Source organism: Clupea harengus, chromosome 4 (assembly GCF_900700415.2).
Source record: "Clupea harengus chromosome 4, Ch_v2.0.2, whole genome shotgun sequence".
In the NCBI taxonomy this organism is placed as follows: domain Eukaryota; kingdom Metazoa; phylum Chordata; class Actinopteri; order Clupeiformes; family Clupeidae; genus Clupea; species Clupea harengus.
Window position 1 is genome coordinate 26556944 of NC_045155.1, and position 22253 is coordinate 26579196.

The 22253-nt window shown below is 45.4% G+C and overlaps 2 protein-coding genes across 5 annotated transcripts in view; one reads left to right on the forward strand and one right to left on the reverse strand.

Annotated features, from left to right (window-relative positions):
- Window positions 1-1742, reverse strand: part of gmeb2 (glucocorticoid modulatory element binding protein 2) — a 9140-nt gene extending 7398 nt beyond the window's left edge. Inside the window, exons 1-3 of one of the 3 annotated variants that reach the window (XM_031566871.2) lie at window positions 1341-1414; window positions 790-849; window positions 516-678 (exon numbers count right to left, since the gene is read on the reverse strand). In XM_031566871.2, coding sequence (XP_031422731.1) covers window positions 516-643 — 128 coding nt within the window. In that variant the 5' untranslated portion in view covers window positions 644-678; window positions 790-849; window positions 1341-1414. Of the gene's footprint in view, window positions 1-515; window positions 679-789; window positions 850-1340; window positions 1440-1612 lie in introns of those variants that run through there. The other 2 variants (XM_012840988.3, XM_031566872.2) reach the window with 2 other exon arrangements.
- Window positions 1743-1928: 186 nt separating this feature from the next.
- rtel1 (regulator of telomere elongation helicase 1) overlaps window positions 1929-22253 on the forward strand; it is a 60354-nt gene continuing 40029 nt past the window's right edge. Inside the window, exons 1-17 of one of the 2 annotated variants that reach the window (XM_042707691.1) lie at window positions 1929-2257; window positions 2589-2787; window positions 4365-4458; window positions 4648-4729; window positions 6010-6070; window positions 6200-6275; window positions 9323-9407; window positions 9789-9854; window positions 11609-11750; window positions 12146-12184; window positions 12283-12361; window positions 12895-12992; window positions 13421-13476; window positions 14703-14771; window positions 16937-17018; window positions 17435-17567; window positions 20477-20590. In XM_042707691.1, the coding sequence (XP_042563625.1) occupies window positions 2156-2257; window positions 2589-2787; window positions 4365-4458; window positions 4648-4729; window positions 6010-6070; window positions 6200-6275; window positions 9323-9407; window positions 9789-9854; window positions 11609-11750; window positions 12146-12184; window positions 12283-12361; window positions 12895-12992; window positions 13421-13476; window positions 14703-14771; window positions 16937-17018; window positions 17435-17567; window positions 20477-20590 (1577 nt within the window). In that variant the 5' untranslated portion in view covers window positions 1929-2155. Of the gene's footprint in view, window positions 2258-2588; window positions 2788-4364; window positions 4459-4647; window positions 4730-6009; window positions 6071-6199; window positions 6276-6634; window positions 7165-9322; window positions 9408-9788; window positions 9855-11608; window positions 11751-12145; window positions 12185-12282; window positions 12362-12894; window positions 12993-13420; window positions 13477-14702; window positions 14772-16936; window positions 17019-17434; window positions 17568-20476; window positions 20591-22253 lie in introns of those variants that run through there. The other variant, XM_042707692.1, reaches the window with a different exon arrangement.

Here is a 22253-nt window from a genome sequence, read left to right on the forward strand (position 1 = left end):
GAGGACACAGCATATCAGAGGTTATTGATCACACATAAGAGAGAGGACACAGACAACAGACACGGACAGTTGGCTCGGCTGTGGAGTGTAAGAACCATTAACTTCCTTTCAGGGAAGCAGTAGGCTATAGGGAAGTTTACAATCGCAGCACAGTACAAACACCCCGAGCCTGAGGTCAGGGAGCAGTCATGCGAGCGCAGACAGAGACAGTGCTGTTAACTTCCTCTCAGACGAGGCACTACACTACAGTTTAACATAAGAAACATGACATTGTGTATCGGAGATAAGCGAACACACATAAGAGAGAAGACACAGACAAGTCTGCTGGCTTGGCTGTTGAGTGTAACAACCGGCTAATGTTTGATTACATTAATATCCACACATCCACATACTGGGCATCTATTCCAGTGCAAGAGTATGCTTATTTGTTTGACGATATCTCTGGGAGTATTTGTAGCAATGGTGTGTGTGTGTGTGTGGGGGGGGGGGGGGGGGGGGGGGTCACATACACTTACCCAGACTGCTCCAGGTCCGTCGTGACCAACACGCTCTTCTCCTCAACAGAGTTGCCTTGTCCTACACAGTCAGGCGTTGTCACAACAACCACCTCCTCCACATGCATGTTGACCTCAGAAGATGCCATTGGTCAGGCGGCCTACTGCTGCTGGTCCGCACACACTGGAAGTACACAGGTCAGGAATTGAATAGGGCATTAAGAGTACAGGCAGGGAATTAAAACAAAGCGTGTCTGGCAGTAGATTGGCGTCCCCATCTGCAGTGACAATTTACCATCACATGCAGTCAGGCCTCAAAGGTGGCAAAGGCTAAGAGTTTTTTTTCCCTTCTCATCTGAAACAGTACAAACAGGCAGAGCCAATTCACTGTACAACATTATCCCTAAATTGTGTACAGTAGGCACATACAAACGCAACGTGCACCACTTTCATGACCCATTTCTGTCTGTGTTTTTACCCGAGATGGTTTTACCTAGGCTGTACATGGAAGTAACATGAGTGGCTTTAAAGATGGGTATAGGTAGCAGGCAATAGGCCAATGGAAACCAACGGCAAAGTTAAATTGCCTATAAAATGACATTTCTCGTCCAATATGACATTTCTTGTCCAGGTAATCAGAGCATGAGAGGTTATTGTGATGTGAACAGGTGATTACAGCAGCCGAGTCTGATCCACCTGATCCAAAACATTTCTTTGGACGTCTGAGTGTTAGCGGTTAAATCTATCTGGCTGGCTAGCAGGCTAGCTAGCTTAGCTTCTGCAACTGTCACTCTCGTCGCCATCGGTTGATTGACTGTTTTTAAAAACACAAGTTTGGGATCATACATTGAGAGGTAGCTGAGCCCTGAAGCTGAAAGATAGCATGAGCACGTCCTCGGGACGCTGTACGTTTGCTGTAGATTGTGGCGAGCTCACGCAAATGTACGTGCACGTTACGTTGCAAGGCGGCCAGCGGCTACGTTAGCCGGCTGCACGCAATGTTGATATTTGAGGGGGTGTACGAGCAGTAGAACTCTCTTTAAATTTCAACCCCAGACTGTTACAGATAGCCATATAACATATCTATCAACGTAACCTTGAGGAATAAGAACTCTTACCGTAAGACTGACGATGTCTCTGCGTTAGCCACTTTATTTGGACCTTATTGAGTAACCAACTGCAATTGCGCATGAGCAGAATGACGATTGGGTTAGAGAGGCCGTCGTTGATACAATTCATTTTATGCAGTTGTTTTTCTTGACAGCAAACGACCCCAATCTAGCTATTATGCCAATCTGTGTGTACGTCCCAGGAATGAAGCAGAGACTTTCCATATTGTTACAATGTAAGCAGGTTCATGAAGTACTTTAAGTATCGAACAGCGCATGCTCATCAATCCGAACATCCCGCGGCAAACACGGTACCAGGAAGTGGCTCCCGAAGTAGCATTGCGTCCAGTGTAAAGAACTTCTCGAGTTCTGAATGATACTTTTATTCTTTACAACGAATGGCAATATCAGACTGGTGTTTTATAATACTACACAATATTATGATACTGCATTCGTCACAACAGGTTGTTGCTTGATAACTAAGTAACTGCAAAGTTAACACCACGGCAACGGATCAGCCTGGGCAGTAGGCTTTTGCTACCTCTTATCACGATGCCCCCGCTCAAAATTAAAGGAGTAACAGTGGATTTCCCCTTCACGCCTTATCCAAGTCAGACGGACTACATGAGTAAAGTGCTTGAATGCCTTCAAGACGTAAGTGTTGTTGTGGCCAGAGTCAAACAAGTTTTTAATAACTGTTCAGTGTCTGGTTATGCACTGAATACATGGTGTTTGGAAGGAGTGTTAGAAGTTTGTAACCATCCCTGTCAAAAGTTTGGAAACACCTAGTCTTTCACAATTTTTGAGACACGTGCATGCTCCTATTGTTTATGTGCACCAAACTAGGTAATTTAACGGTATGACCAAACAAAATATCTCTTTGGCTTCAGAAAGCTTTAAATGGGTGAAATCATGGCATTTTATAAGACCAGTATGCCACTAAAACCAATGGTCAATAACGGTTAGTGTCCCATCATGTTTGCAGAAGAAGAATGGGATCCTGGAGAGCCCGACTGGCACCGGTAAGACCCTGTGCCTGCTGTGTGCCACCCTGGCATGGAGGCAGAACTTCAGAGACACCATCTCCGCTCGCAAGATCGCAGAGAAGATGAAGGGTGCAGAGCTCTTCCCCGACACACCCCTGTCATCTTGGGGTACCCCGGCCACGGATGGGGACTCAACAAGTACGCCAAAACAAATACTACACAGTCCCTTTATGAGTTTTATGAGTATCAACAGAAATCTTTTCCATTACCCATGACTTTGCTACAACTGTTTCTGACCATGAGAAGCATACATTTGAAATGATGTTTGGTCTTTAGAGACAGACGTGCCTACAGACCAGTACTGTTGCATTTGGATGCGTGTGCATGCATGGTAATGTCCTCTGTTTGGATGCGTGTGCATGCATTTACATTTACATTTAGTCATTTAGCAGAGGCTTTTGTCCTAAGCGACGTACAAGGGAGAGAACAGTCAAGCTAAGAGCAATAAAAAACATGGTGTAACAATAAATACTACTTTACATAAGAATTAGAAAAACGACCTAGAAAGGAAAAAGAAGTGCAGGAATGTAACTGCTGAAGTGCAAGTTAAGCGCTAGTCAAGGTGCCAGTTAGGAAGGGAGGTGCTCTCTGAAGAGTTGGGTCTTCAAAAGCTTCTTGAAGGTAGAGAGGGACGCCCCTGCTCTGGTAGTACTAGGCAGTTCGTTCCACCAACGTGGAACTACAAATGAGAATAGTCTGGATTGCCGTGCTTGCACAGACGGCAGTGCCAAACGACGCTCACTAGACGAGCGCAGCGTCCTGGGTGTAACATTTGCCCTATAGCAGAAGCATTTACGGTAGGTGGGAGCAGAACCAGCAAAGCACTCTGTAGGCAGAGCATAAGTGACTTGAAGCTTAATGTTATGCGCAGCAGTCTACCGGGCAGCCAGTGGACTTCAACTGCAGTCGCGGGGGTGACGTTGTGCCCTTTTCGGTTTGGTTGATACACCAGAGCGCGCCGGCCCGCGTTCTTGGATCATCTGTAGTGGTGTTCACCACGGTCAAGCCCGGCAGGGCCCGTTAGGAGGCGCGTTGGCCAGTAGTCCAAGGTGGGAACCTTCACCAAGGTTAGCACGCAGCAGCTGGGTGGCATACTGGGTTAGGTACGGCCTGATTTTGCGAATGTTGCATGGTAATGTCCTCTGTTTGGATGCAGTGTTCTACACTGCATGGTAATGTCCTCTGTTTGGATGTGTGTGCATGCATGGTAATGTCCTCTGTTTGGATGTGTGTGCATGCATGGTAATGTCCTCTGTTGGATGCGTGTGCATGCATGGTAATTGTCCTCTGTTTGGATGCGTGTGCATGATGGTAATGTCCTCTGTTTTGGATGCGTGTCGCATGCTGTGGTAAATGTCCTCTGTTTGTGTGCGTTGTGCATGCATGGTAATGTCCTCTGTTTGGATGTGTGTGCATGCATGGTAATGTCCTCTGTTTGGATGCGTGTGCATGCATGGTAATGTCCTCTGTTTGGATGCGTGTGCATGTGTGGTAATGTCCTCTGTTTTGTTGCGGTGTACTACACTGCATGGTAATGTACTTTGTTTTGTTGCGGTGTACTACACTGCATGGTAATGTACTTTGTTTTGTTGCGGTGTACTAAACTGCATTGTAATGTCCTCTGTTTTGTTGCGGTGTACTACACTGCATGGTAATGTACTTTGTTTTGTTGCGGTGTACTAAACTGCATTGTAATGTCCTCTGTTTTGTTGCAGTGTACTATACTGACATCCCAAAGATCATATACGCTTCTCGCACCCACTCCCAGCTAGCACAGGTCATTGGAGAGCTCAAAAACACATCATACAGGTGAGAGCCGTGCGTGTGCGTGTGCGTGTGCGTGTGCACGCGATCAGCATTTTTTAGACTAAACCTATGTGTTCCCATCTTTCACACTTTCTGTTCCCACTTTAGCAACAGGTAAGGCAAATCATCACCTCAGACAAAAGGTGTGTGTGTGTGTGTTTACGTACACATTAAATCCTTTCTTCTCTCCAGGCCAAAGGTGTGTGTTCTTGGCTCCCGAGAACAACTCTGCATCAACCAGGAAGTGATGAAGCAGGAGAGTAACCACATGAAGGTGAGTCAGCCACAGCATCATCTCCATGACAACCACAGCATCATCCCCATGGGAACCACACTGATTCACTGATCCATACACACCCACACTGTCACTGTCTGCTTAATGTATCAAGGTCATATCAGTCTGCTGGCACTGCAGTATCATCTGCAGAAGAACCATACTGGTATACTGTCACTACCTCCATTCCCATACTGGTATACTGTCACTACCTCCATTCCCATACTGGTATACTGTCACCACCTACATTCCCATACTGGTATACTGTCACCACCTACATTCCCATACTGGTATACTGTCACTACCTCCATTCCCATACTGGTATACTGTCACTACCTCCATTCCCATACTGGTATACTGTCACTACCTCCATTCCCATACTGGTATACTGTCACTACCTCCATTCCCATACTGGTATACTGTCACCACCTACATTCCCATACTGGTATACTGTCACTACCTCCATTCCCATACTGGTATACTGTCACTACCTCCATTCCCATACTGGTATACTGTCACCACCTACATTCCCATACTGGTATACTGTCACCACCTCCATTCCCATACTGGTATACTGTCACCACCTACATTCCCATACTGGTATACTGTCACCACCTACATTCCCATACTGGTATACTGTCACTACCTCCATTCCCATACTGGTATACTGTCACTACCTCCATTCCCATACTGGTATACTGTCCCTCACCACAACCCCACTGACTGTCTGTATGTCTGTCTGTCTGTCTGTCTGTCTGTCTGTCTGTCCCTCACCACACCCCCACTGACTGTCTGTCAGTCTGTCTGTCTGTCTGTCTGTCTGTCAGTCTGTCTGTCCCTCACCACACCCCCACTGACTGTCTGTCTGTCTGTCTATCTGTCAGTCTGTCCCTCACCACAACCCCACTGACTGTCTGTCAGTCTGTCTGTCTGTCTGTCTGTCAGTCTGTCTGTCCCTCACCACACCCCCACTGACTGTCTGTCAGTCTGTCTGTCTGTCTGTCTGTCTATCTGTCAGTCTGTCCCTCACCACAACCCCACTGACTGTCTGTCAGTCTGTCTGTCTGTCTGTCCCTCACCACAACCCCACTGACTGCTACACTCCTGGTCATAACAGCTTTTGTAACAAAGTGTGAACCTCCTGTGATGCCATCCGATGACCTTTGACCTGTTCAAGGCAGTGTTATCTGTCGCACCTCGGTTCCATCGCCTGTCTCGTCTGTCTGGTGTCGGGGCATAAAGCACTTTGAGTAAGAACAGACCCTCTGCTTCCCCTTCAGGTTCACATGTGCAGAGCAAAAGTGTCGACGCGCTCCTGTGTGTTCTACAACAACGTCGAAGGTACCAACTCTAATCTTCACTCTACATTAATCCCCGCTGCCTGAAGCATTACTGATGTCACTGTAAGTGCTGCCTGTTAAAGTTATTTCCGTCTCGACACACGCTGTCTTCCCCCTGTGTTCCCCTCAGAGAAGAGCACAGACAAAGAGTTCATCAACACCATCCTGGATGTGGAAGATCTGGTGAAGGCTGGCAATAAGCAGAGGTGTGTACTGTCTACTTGCCTGTCTGTCTGTCTGCATGCTGTTGGAGTTGTCTGTCTTTCTGACCTCTGAACAGTTTGTCTGTTGTCTGTCTGTATGCCTGTGAGTTCTGAGCTGTCAATCTATGGTCTGACCAGTCTGTCTGCTGTTGCAGATGTCTGTGTGTCGTGTGTGTGTGTGTGTGTGTGTGTGTGTGTGTGCCTGTGAGCTGGATTTTTTCAATGATCTTCCACCCAGTATCTGTTTCCTTTTGCAAATTTGAGTCTTCTCCTGTCATTGGCCAGTCTTGGAAGTTTTTGGCCAGCTTTTTTAGAAACCTGCATTCCAGAGCCTCTCCGATGGTGAAGACAAAACTGGTGATTTCTGGGTACTATTTATATAGCCACCAGCTGAGGATCTGTGAATCCTCCGTTTGTCATATTAGAGATCCTGATGATTTTATCCACCTGCACAGTTGAGCACTGGGGCCCTTGGCTTCAGTTTCTTGCCAATGTCCTGCATGGAATAGCCTTCATTTGTGAGCTCAACTATAGATCGACGTGTGTCTGAAGAAAGCTCCTTCTTTCTGACTATTTTTACACCATAATCAATTGAAGCACAGGAGTGATGGTGGCAGGACATTGGCCTTTGACACCTATGTAGATATTCCATTCAAAATGATTTTCATATACCCACAGAAAACTTCACACACACAAACACTTGTATTTGACACTGATTTTGTTATTGACTTCAGAGAGATGAAATAACCATATCATGTAAGTGCAAACATATTAAAAAGCACATACACACACACACACACACAGCAAATGGCACCGCTGTATCAATTGGGGATCCTTTGTCATCTACCATCCTGGATGTGGAAGATCTGGTGAAGGCTGGCAATAAGCAGAGGTGTGTACTGTCTACTTGCCTGTCTGTCTGTCTGCATGCTGTTGGAGTTGTCTATCTCTCTGACCTCTGAACAGTTTGTCTGTTGTCTGAGTTGTCTGTCTGTCTGTATGCCTGTGAGTTCTGAGCTGTCAGTCTATGGTCTGACCAGTCTGTCTGCTGTTGCAGATGTCTGTGTGTCTTGTGTGTGTGTGTTCCTGTGAGCTGGATTTTTTCAATGATCCTCCACCCAGTATCTGTTTCCTTTTGCAAATGTGAGTCTTCTCCTTTCATTGGCCAGTCTTGGAAGATTTTGGCCAGTTTTTCTTAGAAACTGCCTAGAAGGCCTGCATTCCAGAGCCTCTCCGATGGTGAAGACAAAACTGGTGGTTTCTGGGTACTTTTCATACAGCCACCAGCTGAGGATCTGTGAATCCTTCGTTTGTCATATTAGAGATCCTGATGATTTTATCCACCTGCACAGTTGAGCACTGGGGCCCTCTGCTTCGGTTTCTTGCCAATGTCCTGCATGGAATAGCCTTCATTTGTGAGCTCAACTATAGATCGACGAGTGTCTGTACAAAGCTCCTTCTTTCTGACTATTTTTAGACCATAATCAATTGAAGCACAGGAGTGATGGTGGCAGGACATTGGCCTTTGACACCTATGTAGATATTCCATTCAAAATGAGCCGTTTCTTACTGCAGTAGTCATCATCTATAACGTTAACGATTTTGGATTGAAAGAAATGGGATTTTCTTTATAAAAAGTAGGACAATTTCCTGGTGGCTCCAAACTTTTAAAGGGGAGTGTATGTATAGTGACTTCACTTCACCCCCCTGAAAGCCATCTCCATTTTCTGGTTTACTAAAGATTCTCACACATATTTTCCCTCTCAGTATTATCACTGTGAACACTTCTGCTGTGTTGTATTTCTAAAGCCCAAAACGTTATTTGTCTATTAAAATAAAAAATAGCTAAAATAGTCGTCTTGCTTGCTATTCAACCTCTCTACATTAAGACCCGGGACAGAACCCCTTTGCTGCAGTAACAGCCTTGAGTGTTCTGAAGTGAGACAGTGCCAGCTCTGCACATTGTTCTGCAGTGTTTTTGTACGCAGTGAATAGAACATCTAGGTTGATGGAATGTCCGTGCTGGTCTGTCGTTCCACAGATTCTCAGTAGGATTCTGATCAGGGCTTTGACTGAGTTATTCTAGAATGTTCACTTCACTGTGTTGGAGCCACTGCAGTGTTGCTTTAGCCTTGTGCCTGCTGGCAGACTACCCCTCTCCCAAGCCCCAGGTTTACACAACAGGCTGCAACAGGCTTTCTGGTGATCTTGTGTAGAATGTATTTCATTCATCCTTCTATCAAGTCTACAGAGTTCCCCAGTTCCTGCAGATGAGCAATATCCCCACATATAATGACACATAATGTTACCGCTGCCATATTTCTATATAACTGGGATGGTGTTTCCTGAGACATTGGCAGTGTTAGAGTTACACCACATGCTGCACTTTGAGGATTGGCCAAAAAACTCTATTTTGGTCTCATATAACCACAGAAACCTACACACACACACACACACACATTCATATAACCACAGAAACCTTCACACACACTCTCTCATATAACCACAGAAAACTTCACACACACAAACACTTGTATTTGACACTGATTTTGTTATTGACTTCAGAGAGATGAAATAACCATATCATGTAAGTGCAAACATATTACAAAGCACACACCCACACTCACACACTCACACACACACACATACACACACACACACACACATACACACACACACACACATACACACACACACACACACCATGGCGAATGGCACCGCTGTATCATCTGGGGATCCTTTGTCATCTGCCTTAATCTGGAGCTCAGAAAGCACAGGGGTTTGAGCCCTTATGCAAATAGTATATTACAGTTTTTAAATTCATTAGTTTTTAACATTAGCCAACAAACAACTTATTTTGCCTTTGAAAACATACAAAAGCAAAAAATCGACACAATAAAATTACTGTTTGGGAAATCACGTGTAAGTATCTTTTATAGTAGTGAAAATGGCGTCGACTTTCAGGGGGGTTGAATACTTTGGATCTGTTATTCTGTGCTGTTTTGTAGGTTATGTCCATACTGGATCTTTTATTCTGTGCTCTTTTCTAGGGTATGTCCATACTACTTGTCCCGGTCTTTAAAGCAGCAGGCCGAGATCATCTTCATGCCATATAACTACCTACTGGACCCTAAGGTGAGCTATAGTCATCTATATAACTACCTACTGGACGCTAAGGTGAGCTATAGTCATCTATATAACTACCTACTGGACCCTAAGGTAATTTAAAGTCATCTATAGTCATCTTCAACTATATAACTACCTACTGAAAACTAAGGTGAGCTATAGTCATCTTCATTCTATATAACTACCTACTGGACGCTAAGGTGATCTATAGTCATCTTCATTCTATATAACTACCTACTGGACGCTAAGGTGGTTTGCTTTTCTCATTCATTCATCATCCGTCCTTTTTCCCTCTCCCCTCTCTCCCTCTCCCCTCTCTGCCTCTCTGCCTCGTCCCTCTCCCCTCTCTGCCTCTCGTCCCTCTCTGCCTCTCTCCCTCTCTGCTGTCAGAGTCGCAGGGCTCACAACATTGAGCTGCAGGGGGCTGTGGTCATCTTTGATGAGGCACACAACGTGGTAAGGAGGCACACACACACACACACACACACACACACACACACACACACACGCCACCTGAGTTTTGATGAGCGCCTGTCCTGTAGCTGTAACAGAGGAGCACAGTAAAGGCCCTGAACGCTACGGCACACAGAAATGGAGATTATGGAGATCAGTGTGCGCGGCCTTTCGTGGAGATCTTTGCTGTGTGGCTGTGCAACAGTATGCGCGGCCTTTCGTGGAGATCTTTGCTGTGTGTGTGTGTGTGTGTGTGTGTGTGTGCAACAGTGTGCGGGGCCTTTCGTGAAGATCTTTGCTGTGTGTGTGTGTGTGTGTGCGCAACAGTATGCGGGGCCTTTCATGGAGATCTTTGCTGTGTGTGTGTGTGTGTGTGCAACAGTATGCGGGGCCTTTCGTGGAGATCTTTGCTGTGTGTGTGTGTGTGTGTGTGTGTGTGTGTGTGTGTGTGTGTGTGTGTGTGTGCAACAGTGTGCGGGGCCTTTCATGGAGATCTTTGCTGTGTGGCTGTGCAACAGTATGCGGGGCCTTTCGTGGAGATCCTTGCTGTGTGTGTGTGTGTGTGTGTGTGTGCAACAGTGTGCGGGGCCTTTCGTGGAGATCTTTGCTGTGTGTGTGTGTGTGTGTGTGTGTGTGTGTGTGTGTGCAACAGTGTGCGGGGCCTTTCGTGGAGATCTTTGCTGTGTGGCTGTGCAACAGTATGCGGGGCCTTTCGTGGAGATCCTTGCTGTGTGTGTGTGTGTGTGTGCAACAGTGTGCGGGGCCTTTCGTGGAGATCTTTGCTGTGTGTGTGTGTGTGTGTGTGTGTGTGTGTGTGTGCAACAGTGTGCGGGGCCTTTCGTGGAGATCTTTGCTGTGTGTGTGTGTGTGCAACAGTGTGCGGGGCCTTTCGTGGAGATCTTTGCTGTGTGTGTGTGTGTGCAACAGTGTGCGGGGCCTTTCGTGGAGATCTTTGCTGTGTGGTTTTGAGCAACAGTGTGCGGGGCCTTTCATATGCATCTTGGTTTACCTGTCTGATGCACCTGCGTTTAACCTTTGACCTTTGCACACCTGTCATTTTGCTTAGCTTAACTGACTAGCAGAACTGGGTTAAACTCGCCACGAGGCTAATTTAGTCATGACGGGATGTGATGTCACAAGGCATCAGCCAGAGTCAGAGCCTCTTTCAGGCCTTTCCCACCGACAGGGAACCGGATCCAGTCTGGTTCACACACCACATTTTGAACCATTTGCAGCATTTCAATACAAAGAATTATAAACTGAAACGTTCGTTTCGCAACTGGAACCAAAAGAAAATCGTTTTTTCCCGTTCGAACCGTGACGACACTGTTCGATCGCAGGTAATCCATGCGATCCAGCATCTTGCTACTACTGTTTAAGTCCGTTGCCGTTGTCATTGTGTAACGCCCTCCGTTGATGACGCCTCCTTGTTTACCATCGAAACCGCTCAAAACTGGTGGACACACAGAGCTGTTTCCACTAGATGGCACCAAAGTTCAAGAATCCTGAACAGAAACGGTTCAAGAACCACATTACCTGTAGGTCCAAAAGGGCTATTTCTGGAGTTGGCATGAAGACCACACACATGCGTGTTCATCTCTGGCCACAGTGAGGCGCTGTGGGCTAACAAGCTAGTAAATGCTGTGCAGAAGACTCAAAATGATTGAATGTATTCACAAAATATTAAAGTATTCTGCCTTGGTAATTAAGCAAGACGCATTGATGGCGTGTGTGTGTGTGTGTGTGTGTGACTACAGGAGAAGATGTGTGAAGAGGCTACGTCGTTTGATCTGACCCCTTTTGACCTGAGCTCAGCTCTGCAGGCGGTGGACAAGGTGCTGCATGAGCAGGCAGTGGATGCTGGGAAGGGGGAGGACTTCAGTGAGTCCTCAAGCTCAGGTGAGCAGCCACCTGTTACACACACACACACACACACACACACACACACAATCTCACTCAATCTCTCTCTCTCTCGTGCTCCCTCAAACACATATACAGGCATGAAGAACTCTAACCCACACACTCCCACAGACCCAGAGAAACACCCCTTATAGCCCCACAGTCCCAGATAAATGCCTCTTATACATCCACAGACCCAGATAAATGCCCCTTATACCCCCCAGATAAATGCCCCTGATCACAGAAGCACATGTCCAGTGGCACACATGACTGACTGTTTGTGTGTGTGTGTGGGTGTGTTTCTGTCTCTGTGGCGGTGTGAAGTCCTGTTGGATCTTGTGACTGTCTTGTGTTAGTGTTCTAAAACCTAATGTAATAATGTTTCTTTTCTGCAGAACTGAAGCTAGACATACAAAGCGTGGCTAAAATAAAACGTGAGTTAAAGTCTCTCTTGTATCATTAGTTTTAATATATTTATTGTTTTACCTAGACGCCCATATGTGTAACATGATTTACCTTTGTTTTTCATCAGAGATCATAATGGACCTAGAGATGAACGTGAACTCTTATGAGATTTCACCAAACAGTCAGGGCATTACTAAACCTGGAAGGTAAAGAAAGATTCTCTCTCTCACACACACACACACACACACACACACACTCGCACGAATACAAACCTTCCAGGGAAGAGCACATCCCCACATTGTGCCTCACACACACACAACACACACACACACACATACACATTGTGCCAGACACACACTCACACACACACACACACACACTCACACACACACAAACCTTCCAGGGAAGAGCACACCCCCACATTGTGCCTCACACACACACACACACACACACACACACACACACACACACACACACACACACACACATTGTGCCTCCTTGTTGTGATATTTTTATTCTACTGTATTTCACATCTCTAGCCCAATGCTGACAACAATTGGCTGTAGTGAAACTGACAATAGTTTTAGTCATAGTCTTTTATATTCTTGTGTGTGTGTGTGTGTGTGTGTGTGTGTGTGTGTGTGTGTGTGTGTGTGTGTGTGTGTGTGTGTGTGTGTGTGTGTGTGTGTGTGTGTGTGTGTGTGTGTGTGTGTGTGTGTGTGTGTGTGTCTCTCCACAGCTTTATCTATGAGATCTTCCAGAAGGCCCAAGTGACCTTTGACACCAAGACTGCAGTCGTGGAGACGATGGACCAGATCACTGGATACCTCTCCAGCCGTCAGTCACTCCATAAGCCCCTCCCACTCATGCTAAACCCCCTCCTCCATAACATCACCCTAGTCCATGTCCACACAGCTCCTTACACACACACACACACACACACACACACACACACACACACACATCACCTGTTCCATGTCCACACAGCTCCTCACACACACACACACACACACACACACACATCACCTAGTCCACACAGCTCCTCACACACACACACACACATCACCTAGTCCATGTCCACACAGCTCCTCACACACACAAACATCACCCTAATCCAAACAGCTCCTCACACACAAAAATGGCAGTTATTGGTATACGTAACCAGGCAACAGCACATCTGACAGATTGTGTTACAGTCTGTTTTCATCTTTATGCATTCTCTGGTGTGTGTGTGTGTGTGTGTGTGTGTGTGTGTGTGTTGACAGAACCTGGGATCTTCCTCAACACGAGCGGATTGCAGAAGCTGTCTGACATCATCCAGGTAAAACTGACAAACAGCATTCCCCGCGCATTTTACGGATCATAAATTATCCCTCATCACACTCAGGGCTGGTGAGAAAAACAACACAGTTTACTCATCATGTTTTTCCTCATCACACTCAGTGCTGGTGAGAAAAACAACACTCATCAGTTTACTCATCATGTTTTATCCCTCATCACACTCCCTGACCAGGGAGGAACTGATGAGGGCACTATATCCAACACTGGGATATTTAGGCTGCTTCTGATAAGCTATGCAGGAAAGCCCGTTAAAACCGCTGGTTTACCCAAGGACCTGATTGGTCCAAATGTTCAGTAACTAACTTGTGTTGAAGTATCAAGCATGTTTAAAGGTGCAATGCTAATTATGTACACTTCACCGCAGGCTCTCTGCATGTAGTGTGTATGCTCAAACTAACTGTCATTCCTGCCAATCTACAGCAGGGGGCGCTCCTTCTCCAAAGACACTTTAGGAGCGCCGAAGAGAGGGTTGTAATTTGATTGGCTGTAGAGCTCAAATATCAGCAGTTGATGTACAGCACCGGTGAAAAAGTATCAGGCCCTTTAGGTATTCCACAAAACATTTGTCTGAGACAGTTATTTTCTGTCCCTATTAGCATTAGTGTGTCTGTAGGAAATATCATATTTTATATTCTCAACACTCTTATAGGAAAATAGTGAAGTGTCCTAGTGAGACATTCATATGCTATTAAAGAAACAAAGATCACATGATGCCATCAGCAGTGTAACTTGGGATTACATGAAGAGACAAAAAGAATCAAGACAATCTAAATCCGCTGAGGAATTGCGGCAAGTTCTCCAAAAGGCTTGAAATGACCTACTTGCCAAGTACCTTAAAAAACTGCACAGGTGTCCCTTTAGGCAAATTGGTGCTGGTTCAAGACAAGGGGGGGTCGCAACAAATATTGATTTGATTTAGTTCTTTTGGTTTACTGCACTTTGTATGTTGTTATTTGATAAGTAAAAGCTTCGTTTCCATGTCATTATTTGTCTTTGGACTGCACCTTTAAGTGTCCCGTGTTTTGTGTGTAGGTGTGCAGGTGAGCTGCCCAAACAGGCCCGATGGGTTTAAATCAGCAAGAATGTCAGTAATGTTGAAGAATCCCATGTGAGATGATGGATAGAGAGACAGATACTGTTGATCCTGACGGAATTGTAAATGTATGCAACTTTAAGTCAAACCCCCTTTTTTTGTTTTGTGTGTAGTTGGTGTTTCCAGGCAATCCAGCAGAGGGCAGCAGTGTGCCTCTGGAGCAGGGAACGCAGCAGTTTAAGGTGAGTGAATCTGATCGTGAGGCAGAGTAGGCTCCCCTGAGTGTGAGGCAGAATAGGCCCATAGATGTCTTTGAGCCGCACTGTGTTAAACCTGTTCAGCTCAATGATGCTTTTATAACGTTATAAAATAAAGCCCAGATCACCACATCACCAGGTCATCAGAGCCTTAGATACCACAAGGTGAGACAGGCTTAGGTACCACGAGGTCAGACAGACTTACCACGAGGTGAGACCGACTTAGGTACCATGAGGTGAGACAGGCTTAGGTACCATAAGGAGAGACAGATTGCCTCCTGCTCTAAACTCCACTCCACACATAATCTAATCACACATGAATGAGAGACAGACAGAGTGTAGAGGTGAGTGATAGATCACGATGACAGACAGACAGACAGAGAGAGTGTAAAGGTGAGACAGACAGAGTGTAGAGGTGAGTGATAGATCACGATGAGAGACAGACAGACAGACAGAGTGTAGAGGTGAGTGATAGATCAGGATGAGAGACAGACAGAGTGTAGAGGTGAGTGATAGATCACGATGAGAGACAGACAGACAGACAGAGTGTAGAGGTGAGTGATAGATCAGGATGAGAGACAGACAGTGTAGAGGTGAGTGATAGATCACAATCCTTTTTCATGTTGGTTTTTAGGCTAACCTTATTTTTGCTTAAGTTACTGAATAGTGCAACCAAACTGATTTCCCTATTTATTAGACACAGACCTTCAGCCAAACCAGTCTATTCCCTTTCTGTTTTGTGAGGTAGCGTTAAATAAGCCTAAGAAACATGACAAGTAGAATGGGAACAACAGAACAACAAGACAACATGACGTCAGTCTAATCACTTTCTGTGTTTTGAGGTAGCGGTATGTAAGCCTCTAATAAATAAGACGAGTAGATTGGGAACAACTTGACGTCAGTCTAATGACTTTCTGTGTTTTGAGGTAGCGTTAAGTAAGCCTCTAATAAACATGACAAGTAGATTGGGAACAACAGAACAACAGGACAACATGACGTCAGGCTTATCACTTTCTGTGTTTTGAGGTAGCGGTAAGTAAGCTTCTAATAAACATGACAAGTAGAACAGGATCAAACAAGACGTCAGTGAGGAGGAGGAGGAGGAGGAGGAAGAGGAGGAGCCGGTTGGCCACGTTGATATAGATGCCTTATTTAAAAATGTTTAAATAAAAATGTGAACTCTTGTAATCTAATGCAATTCTGCAAAGTATTTACATTCAACAGGTCAAACTCCAAATAGACTATTGAGATAAGATTAAACACAAATGTAAATTGACTCTTGAAATCTCTAAAGTATTTTTTTTTTTTAAGTGTTATTTGAATCAGACCCAAAACAATCACCCAAAGCTGCAATGACCAATCTGAATCCTGACTATTGAAAACCCCTCATCTTTAGAACATATGTTTAACATCTTACAACTTATATCTCCTTCTAAAAGGAGACAAAGTGTGACACACGCTTTTAACCAGGAAAAGCAGTTGGCTGACTTCAGTCATGGTCGTCATAGTCATTTTCTCCATATTATGGAGGTAAACAGACACAGGTCTATCTCTGTAGAGATCCTTTCCATGCGGTCAGACAGACGCTTCTAATAACATTATCAGCCTCTCAACGGCTAAAACAAGCGGTTTGACGCAGATCCTTTCCATGTGGTCAAGACACTTCTAATAACATGTTGAGCCTCTCAACGGCTAAAACAAGCGGTTTGACGCAGATGCTTGCCTCGTGGGATCACATTCCATAGCCGCTTTGGGGTTGCTGGTTATAGTGTTCTAACTCCAATCCTGGACCGATTTTGATTGGTAATTGTCCTTAGTAAAAGTTTTGACCCAAAAAGATCTAAAAATAGGCCCGAAGTTTCCCTTTAAGTGTGTGTGTGTCTGTGTCTGTATGTATGAATGAGAGAGAAAGTTTATCTGAGATTAAGTTTCCTAAGTGTATAAATGTAGGAGAGAGAGAGAGTATCTGAGATTAAGTGTGTGTGTGTGTGTGTGTGTGTGTGTGTGTGTGTGTGTGTGTTTATGTAGGCGAGAGATAGTAAATCTTCGATTAAGTGTGTGTGTCTGTGTATATATGTAGGAGAGAGATGGTATATCTTAGATGAAGTGTGTGTGTGTTTGTTCTCAGCTGTGTGTGTGTTTCTCCTCAGGTTCACATCCACGCCGACACCAGCAACTCCAGGAAGAAACAAACGGCTGATGTCTGGGCTCCGTCCTCCTCTAAAAAGCAAGGTAGTACCCCAATCTGCCCAAATCTGCCCCTCTGTGTGTGTCTGTGTGTGTGATACATATGGAGCATGTCTGTGTGTTATGCATATGGGGTGTGTGTGTGTATGGTTGCGCCTGTAATGCATATTTTGTGTGTGTGTGTGTGTGTGTGTGTGTAGGGAACGTGCTGAGCTACTGGTGTTTCTCCCCGTGTGTGTGTGTGTGTGTGTGTGTGTGGGGAACGTACTGAGCCACTGGTGTTTCTCCCTGTGTGTGTGTGTGTGTGTGTGTCTAGGGAACGTACTGAGCTACTAGTGTTTCTCCCCGTGTGTGTGTGTGTGTGTGTGTGTGTGTGTGTGTGTGTGTGTGTGTGTGTGTGTGTGTGTGTGTGTGTGTGTGTGTGTGTGTGTGTGTGTGTGTGTGTGTGTGTGTGTGTGTAGGGAACATACTGAGCTACTGGTGTTTCTCCCCGGGCTTCAGCATGCAGGAGTTGGTGCGGCAGCAAGTACGCAGCATCATCCTCACCAGTGGCACCCTCTCCCCACTGTCCTCCTTCACTGCAGAGATGCAGATGTAAGACACACACACACACACCACACACACACACACACACACACACACTCCCCACTGTCCTCCTTCACTGCAGAGATGCAGATGTAAGACACACACACACACACACACACACACACACACACACACACACACACACACTCCCCACTGTCCTCCTTCACTGCAGAGATGCAGATGTAAGACACACACACACACACACACACACACACACACACACACACACACACACAGACTCCCCACTGTCCTCCTTCACTGCAGAGATGCAGATGTAAGACACACACACACACACACACACACACACACACACACACTCCCCACTGTCCTCCTTCACTGCAGAGATGCAGATGTAAGACACACACACACACACACACACACACACACACACACACACACACACACACACACACACACACAGACTCCCCACTGTCCTCCTCTGTCACGTGTGTGTGCGTGTGCGTGCATGCACGTGTGTGTGTGTGTGTGTGTGTGCCGTAGCCACTTCCTCGTCTGACTCACCGTGGTTAATGGGGGCCCCCTGCAGTGCCGAAGTCAGACAAACACTTCCTGCAGTAACCATAGTAATGGAAGCTCAGTATGTAGTCATGGCAATAAAAAACCTGTTCCTTCTTCTCTATAGAGCACTACACTTTAGTGGGAACTGGGAACACTATGCTTGATTGTAAACAGTTCCACACAGTTCCACGTGGCTCCTGCTTCCAATGAACTGGTCTCAAAAGGTGTGTTCAGTGTGTTGGGAAAAACCACAGGACCATATCAGGCCTGCAGTTCATTTGAACAAGGACCATATCAGGGCTGCAGTTCATTTGAACCCAAGGACAATATCAGGGCTGCAGTTAATTTGAACTTGCTTGACAATGTGAGATTACCGTAATTTCCCGACTATTAACCGTGGCATTGATTTTGCAAAGTTTCATATACATGGGAATGCTATTTAGTTAGTTAGTAACACACACAGTAAAAAGCGTGAATGAGTCTCTCTCTCTCTCTCTCTCTCTTTCACATACGAAAAACACATTTACGAATAGATAACACATTTTCAATACACACTCAGTCACATTCAGTCTTCCATAATGATAGAGTAAGGGCTGTTGTGTATTCCTACCAGACTGTATTTAACGGTACGCTATGAACCTCAGCAAGAGTTGTGTGAGGTCTCATGCCAGTTAACCTGGCTATAACCTTTCCTAGCTATCTTTATTTTAGGGCATGGCAGATTAAACACCATAGAAATAGCATGGCAGATAAAACGGGAGTTAAAAACTAAAACCACGAAAGAAAATGTGACTAATTTTTTGTTTCATGAAGTTGGCGTCCCACATTTTCAGTCTCAATATTAATATAAATAATTCAAAAGGTCTGAAATGTAAATCCGTTCCCAGTCTCTCTCCAGGGCCTCCCGCCCAGGTCCATTTTCAGGACTTCATTTGTGTTATAAACATCATTTATGTTTCTTCAAGACTGTAGGATCTGGGTGAAGTTTTTTGGCAAGCGTCTAAATGTGTTTGTTCCAGTTTCCCTTGACAGCAATAACATACCACCTACGCTACTGTTTAATTGTAAATAGCTTGAAAAGATCTAAATCTGATGGGAACTACTTTCTTAAGTACGCTCCCCTTTTTGCCCCCCTGTTTTGTCAGTTGGGGGAGATTTAGTTGCTTTTAGTTTAGTAACTTTTGCTTTGTGAAAGGTAAGATATTCATCGTATTTATATCATATCATGCCTCTTACCTCATTTATAACTTCTACTGCCACCTTCACCTGTACTTCACCTGCACTTTACATACAGTATAACTATATCACATCTGCACTAATCACCACTATTGTTCTTACTGTTCCTTTTACTTATATCTTATCATACTGTATATATCCTATTTATCTATTTTTATATTACCGCTGTACTCTGCACTCTTCTGCTTTTGCACTTCTGGTTAGATGCTAACTGCATTTCGTTGCCTCAGTACTTGGACTCTGTGCAATGACAATAAAGTTGAATCTAATCTAATCTAAAGATTTGTTCTACTCGAGATGTTCTGTTGTTACTCACTGTGTGTGTGTGTGTGTGTGTGTGTGTGTGTGTGTGTGTGTGTGTGCAAGGTAAGATTTGTTCCAGACCAAGAGATGTTCTGTTGCTACTCGCTGTTACTTTAGTCCCTCCTCATCCTTGAGCTTCTTTTTTGAGTGGAGTACTGGAGTGGAAGAGTACTGGAGTGGAAGACTGGTTATGTTCCCCAAACCCCTTCACTAGCGGGGGACAGACGTCATCAACAGATTGAGCTTGGGCACTGCAGCCAGTTGGCAATCATCACTAGAAGCTTCATCATGTGATGCTGGGAATGAGTCAAAGTCTTATTTTGTCATTTTGTCTCCAAGACGTTCACCATATGTGACCATGAAAGGGATTCACCAGATGTGACCATGAAAGGGATTCACCAGATGTGACCATGAAAGGGATTCACCAGATGTGACCATGAAAGGGATTCACCAGATGTGACCATGAAAGGGGTTCACCAGATGTGACCATGAAAGGGGTTCTTTATCTGAATGTTCCATGAAAGGGGTTCTTTATCTGAATGTTCCATGAAAGGGGTTCTTTATCTGAATGTTCCATGAAAGGGGTTCTTTATCTGAATGTTCCATGAAAGGGGTTCTTTATCTGAATGTTCTTGCGGGGCAGCATGCCCTAGGACCCCTCCGCCATTTCAGGGTCTGCAACCTTGTGCTTCATGCTGGTTCTGTGAACCCAGTCGAAATGGCAATAGAGGGTCAGCCTCGGATGGTATGGAGCAGATGTTTGGATTATGTGTGTGTGCTCATAGTTTGCTGTGTGTGTGTGTGTGTGTGTGTTGCATGTGTGTTTAATGATCTTGTGTCTGCATCTCTTTGCTGTGCAGACCGTTCCAGGTGAGTCTGGAGAACCCACATGTGATCCAGCGTGATCAGATCTTCGTCAGCGTCATAGACAAGGGCCCTGACGGCACGCTGCTCAGCTCCGCCTATGACAGGAGGTGAGCTACGGCACACACACACACACACACACACACACACACACACACACACACACGTATGCACGCACGCACACACATGCATGCACACACACACACGTATGCACACATGCATATATGCACGCACGCACACACACACACACACGTATGCATGCACACACACGTATACACACGTATGCACACATGCACGCACACACACACGTATGCACACATGCACGCACACACACGTATGCACACATGCACGCACACACACGTATGCACACATGCACGCACACACACACACACACGTATGCATGCACGCGCACACACACACACACACACGTATGCACACATGCATATACGCACACATGCACGCACACAAACACACGTATGCACACATGCACACATGCACGCACACACACACACACGTATGCACACATGCACGCACACACACACGTATGCGCACATGCATATACGCACACATGCACGCACACACACACACACACACGTATGCACACATGCACGCACACACACACACACGTATGCACACATGCATATACGCACACATGCACGCACACACACGTATGCACACATGCACAAATGCACACACTCACACATACGTATGCTCACATGCACACACACACACACACACACACACACACACACGTATGCACACATGCACAAATGCACGCACTCACACATACGTATGCACACATGCATATACGCACGCATACATGCATGCACACACACACACACACACACACACACACACACACATACATACACACACACACGCATGCATACACGCATGCATACACGCACACACATACACACACACACGCATGCATACACGCACACACATGACACCACTGCTCTGGTGTGTTCTCTCAGAGGTGGCACAGGCAGAGAAGAGCAAGGCACACGCACACATGCACGCACACACACACACATACACGCACACACACACACACACACACACACACACGTTTTCATAAAACAGAGTTTGTAGGGTAGAAGAGCTCCTGTAGCACACACAAAAAAAAAACGTTTGAACTTTTCCAATGATATTGATCCAATGATATTGATTGTATCAATGTGCAGATAATAGCATGATCGATCAATTTGAGCTTAGGTCAATCCTCAGGGTTCTTATCTTAGGAGATGTTTTACATTGTTTTAATCTTTAAAAAGATTCTACAATAGTGTCACATTTTCCATTAATCACAGATGCACCAACCACACAGATGCACTTCTCTCACTGTGGTCAGACAATAGTCCACATTGTGAGTCATGAAGGTCATTGTCAGGCCTTTGGTGACTCATTATGAAGGTCACAGATGTAATACATGCTGAGTTTTGCTCTCTATGAGAATTGATGGGCATATATGAATGTCTTTTCCATTATCATGTGATACATACTATTATGTAAAAGAGGAAAAACAGGAAGGCACGTGTGGGTCGTGTAAGGTCTTGAGCGACAGACATGACTCACGCATGTTATTTACGCTGGGTGTTGCGCAAGTCTGGAGCGGGGGGGGATGACCAGTCAAGTTTGGAGCAGTGAGACATGGTTTAAGTCTGGAGCGGTGAGTCACGGGTCAAGTCTTGTGAATGACCTGTGGTGCCCGTTAATATTGATTTGATTTAATTGATTATACTACTTTTGTTGTCGACTGACACGGGGTAA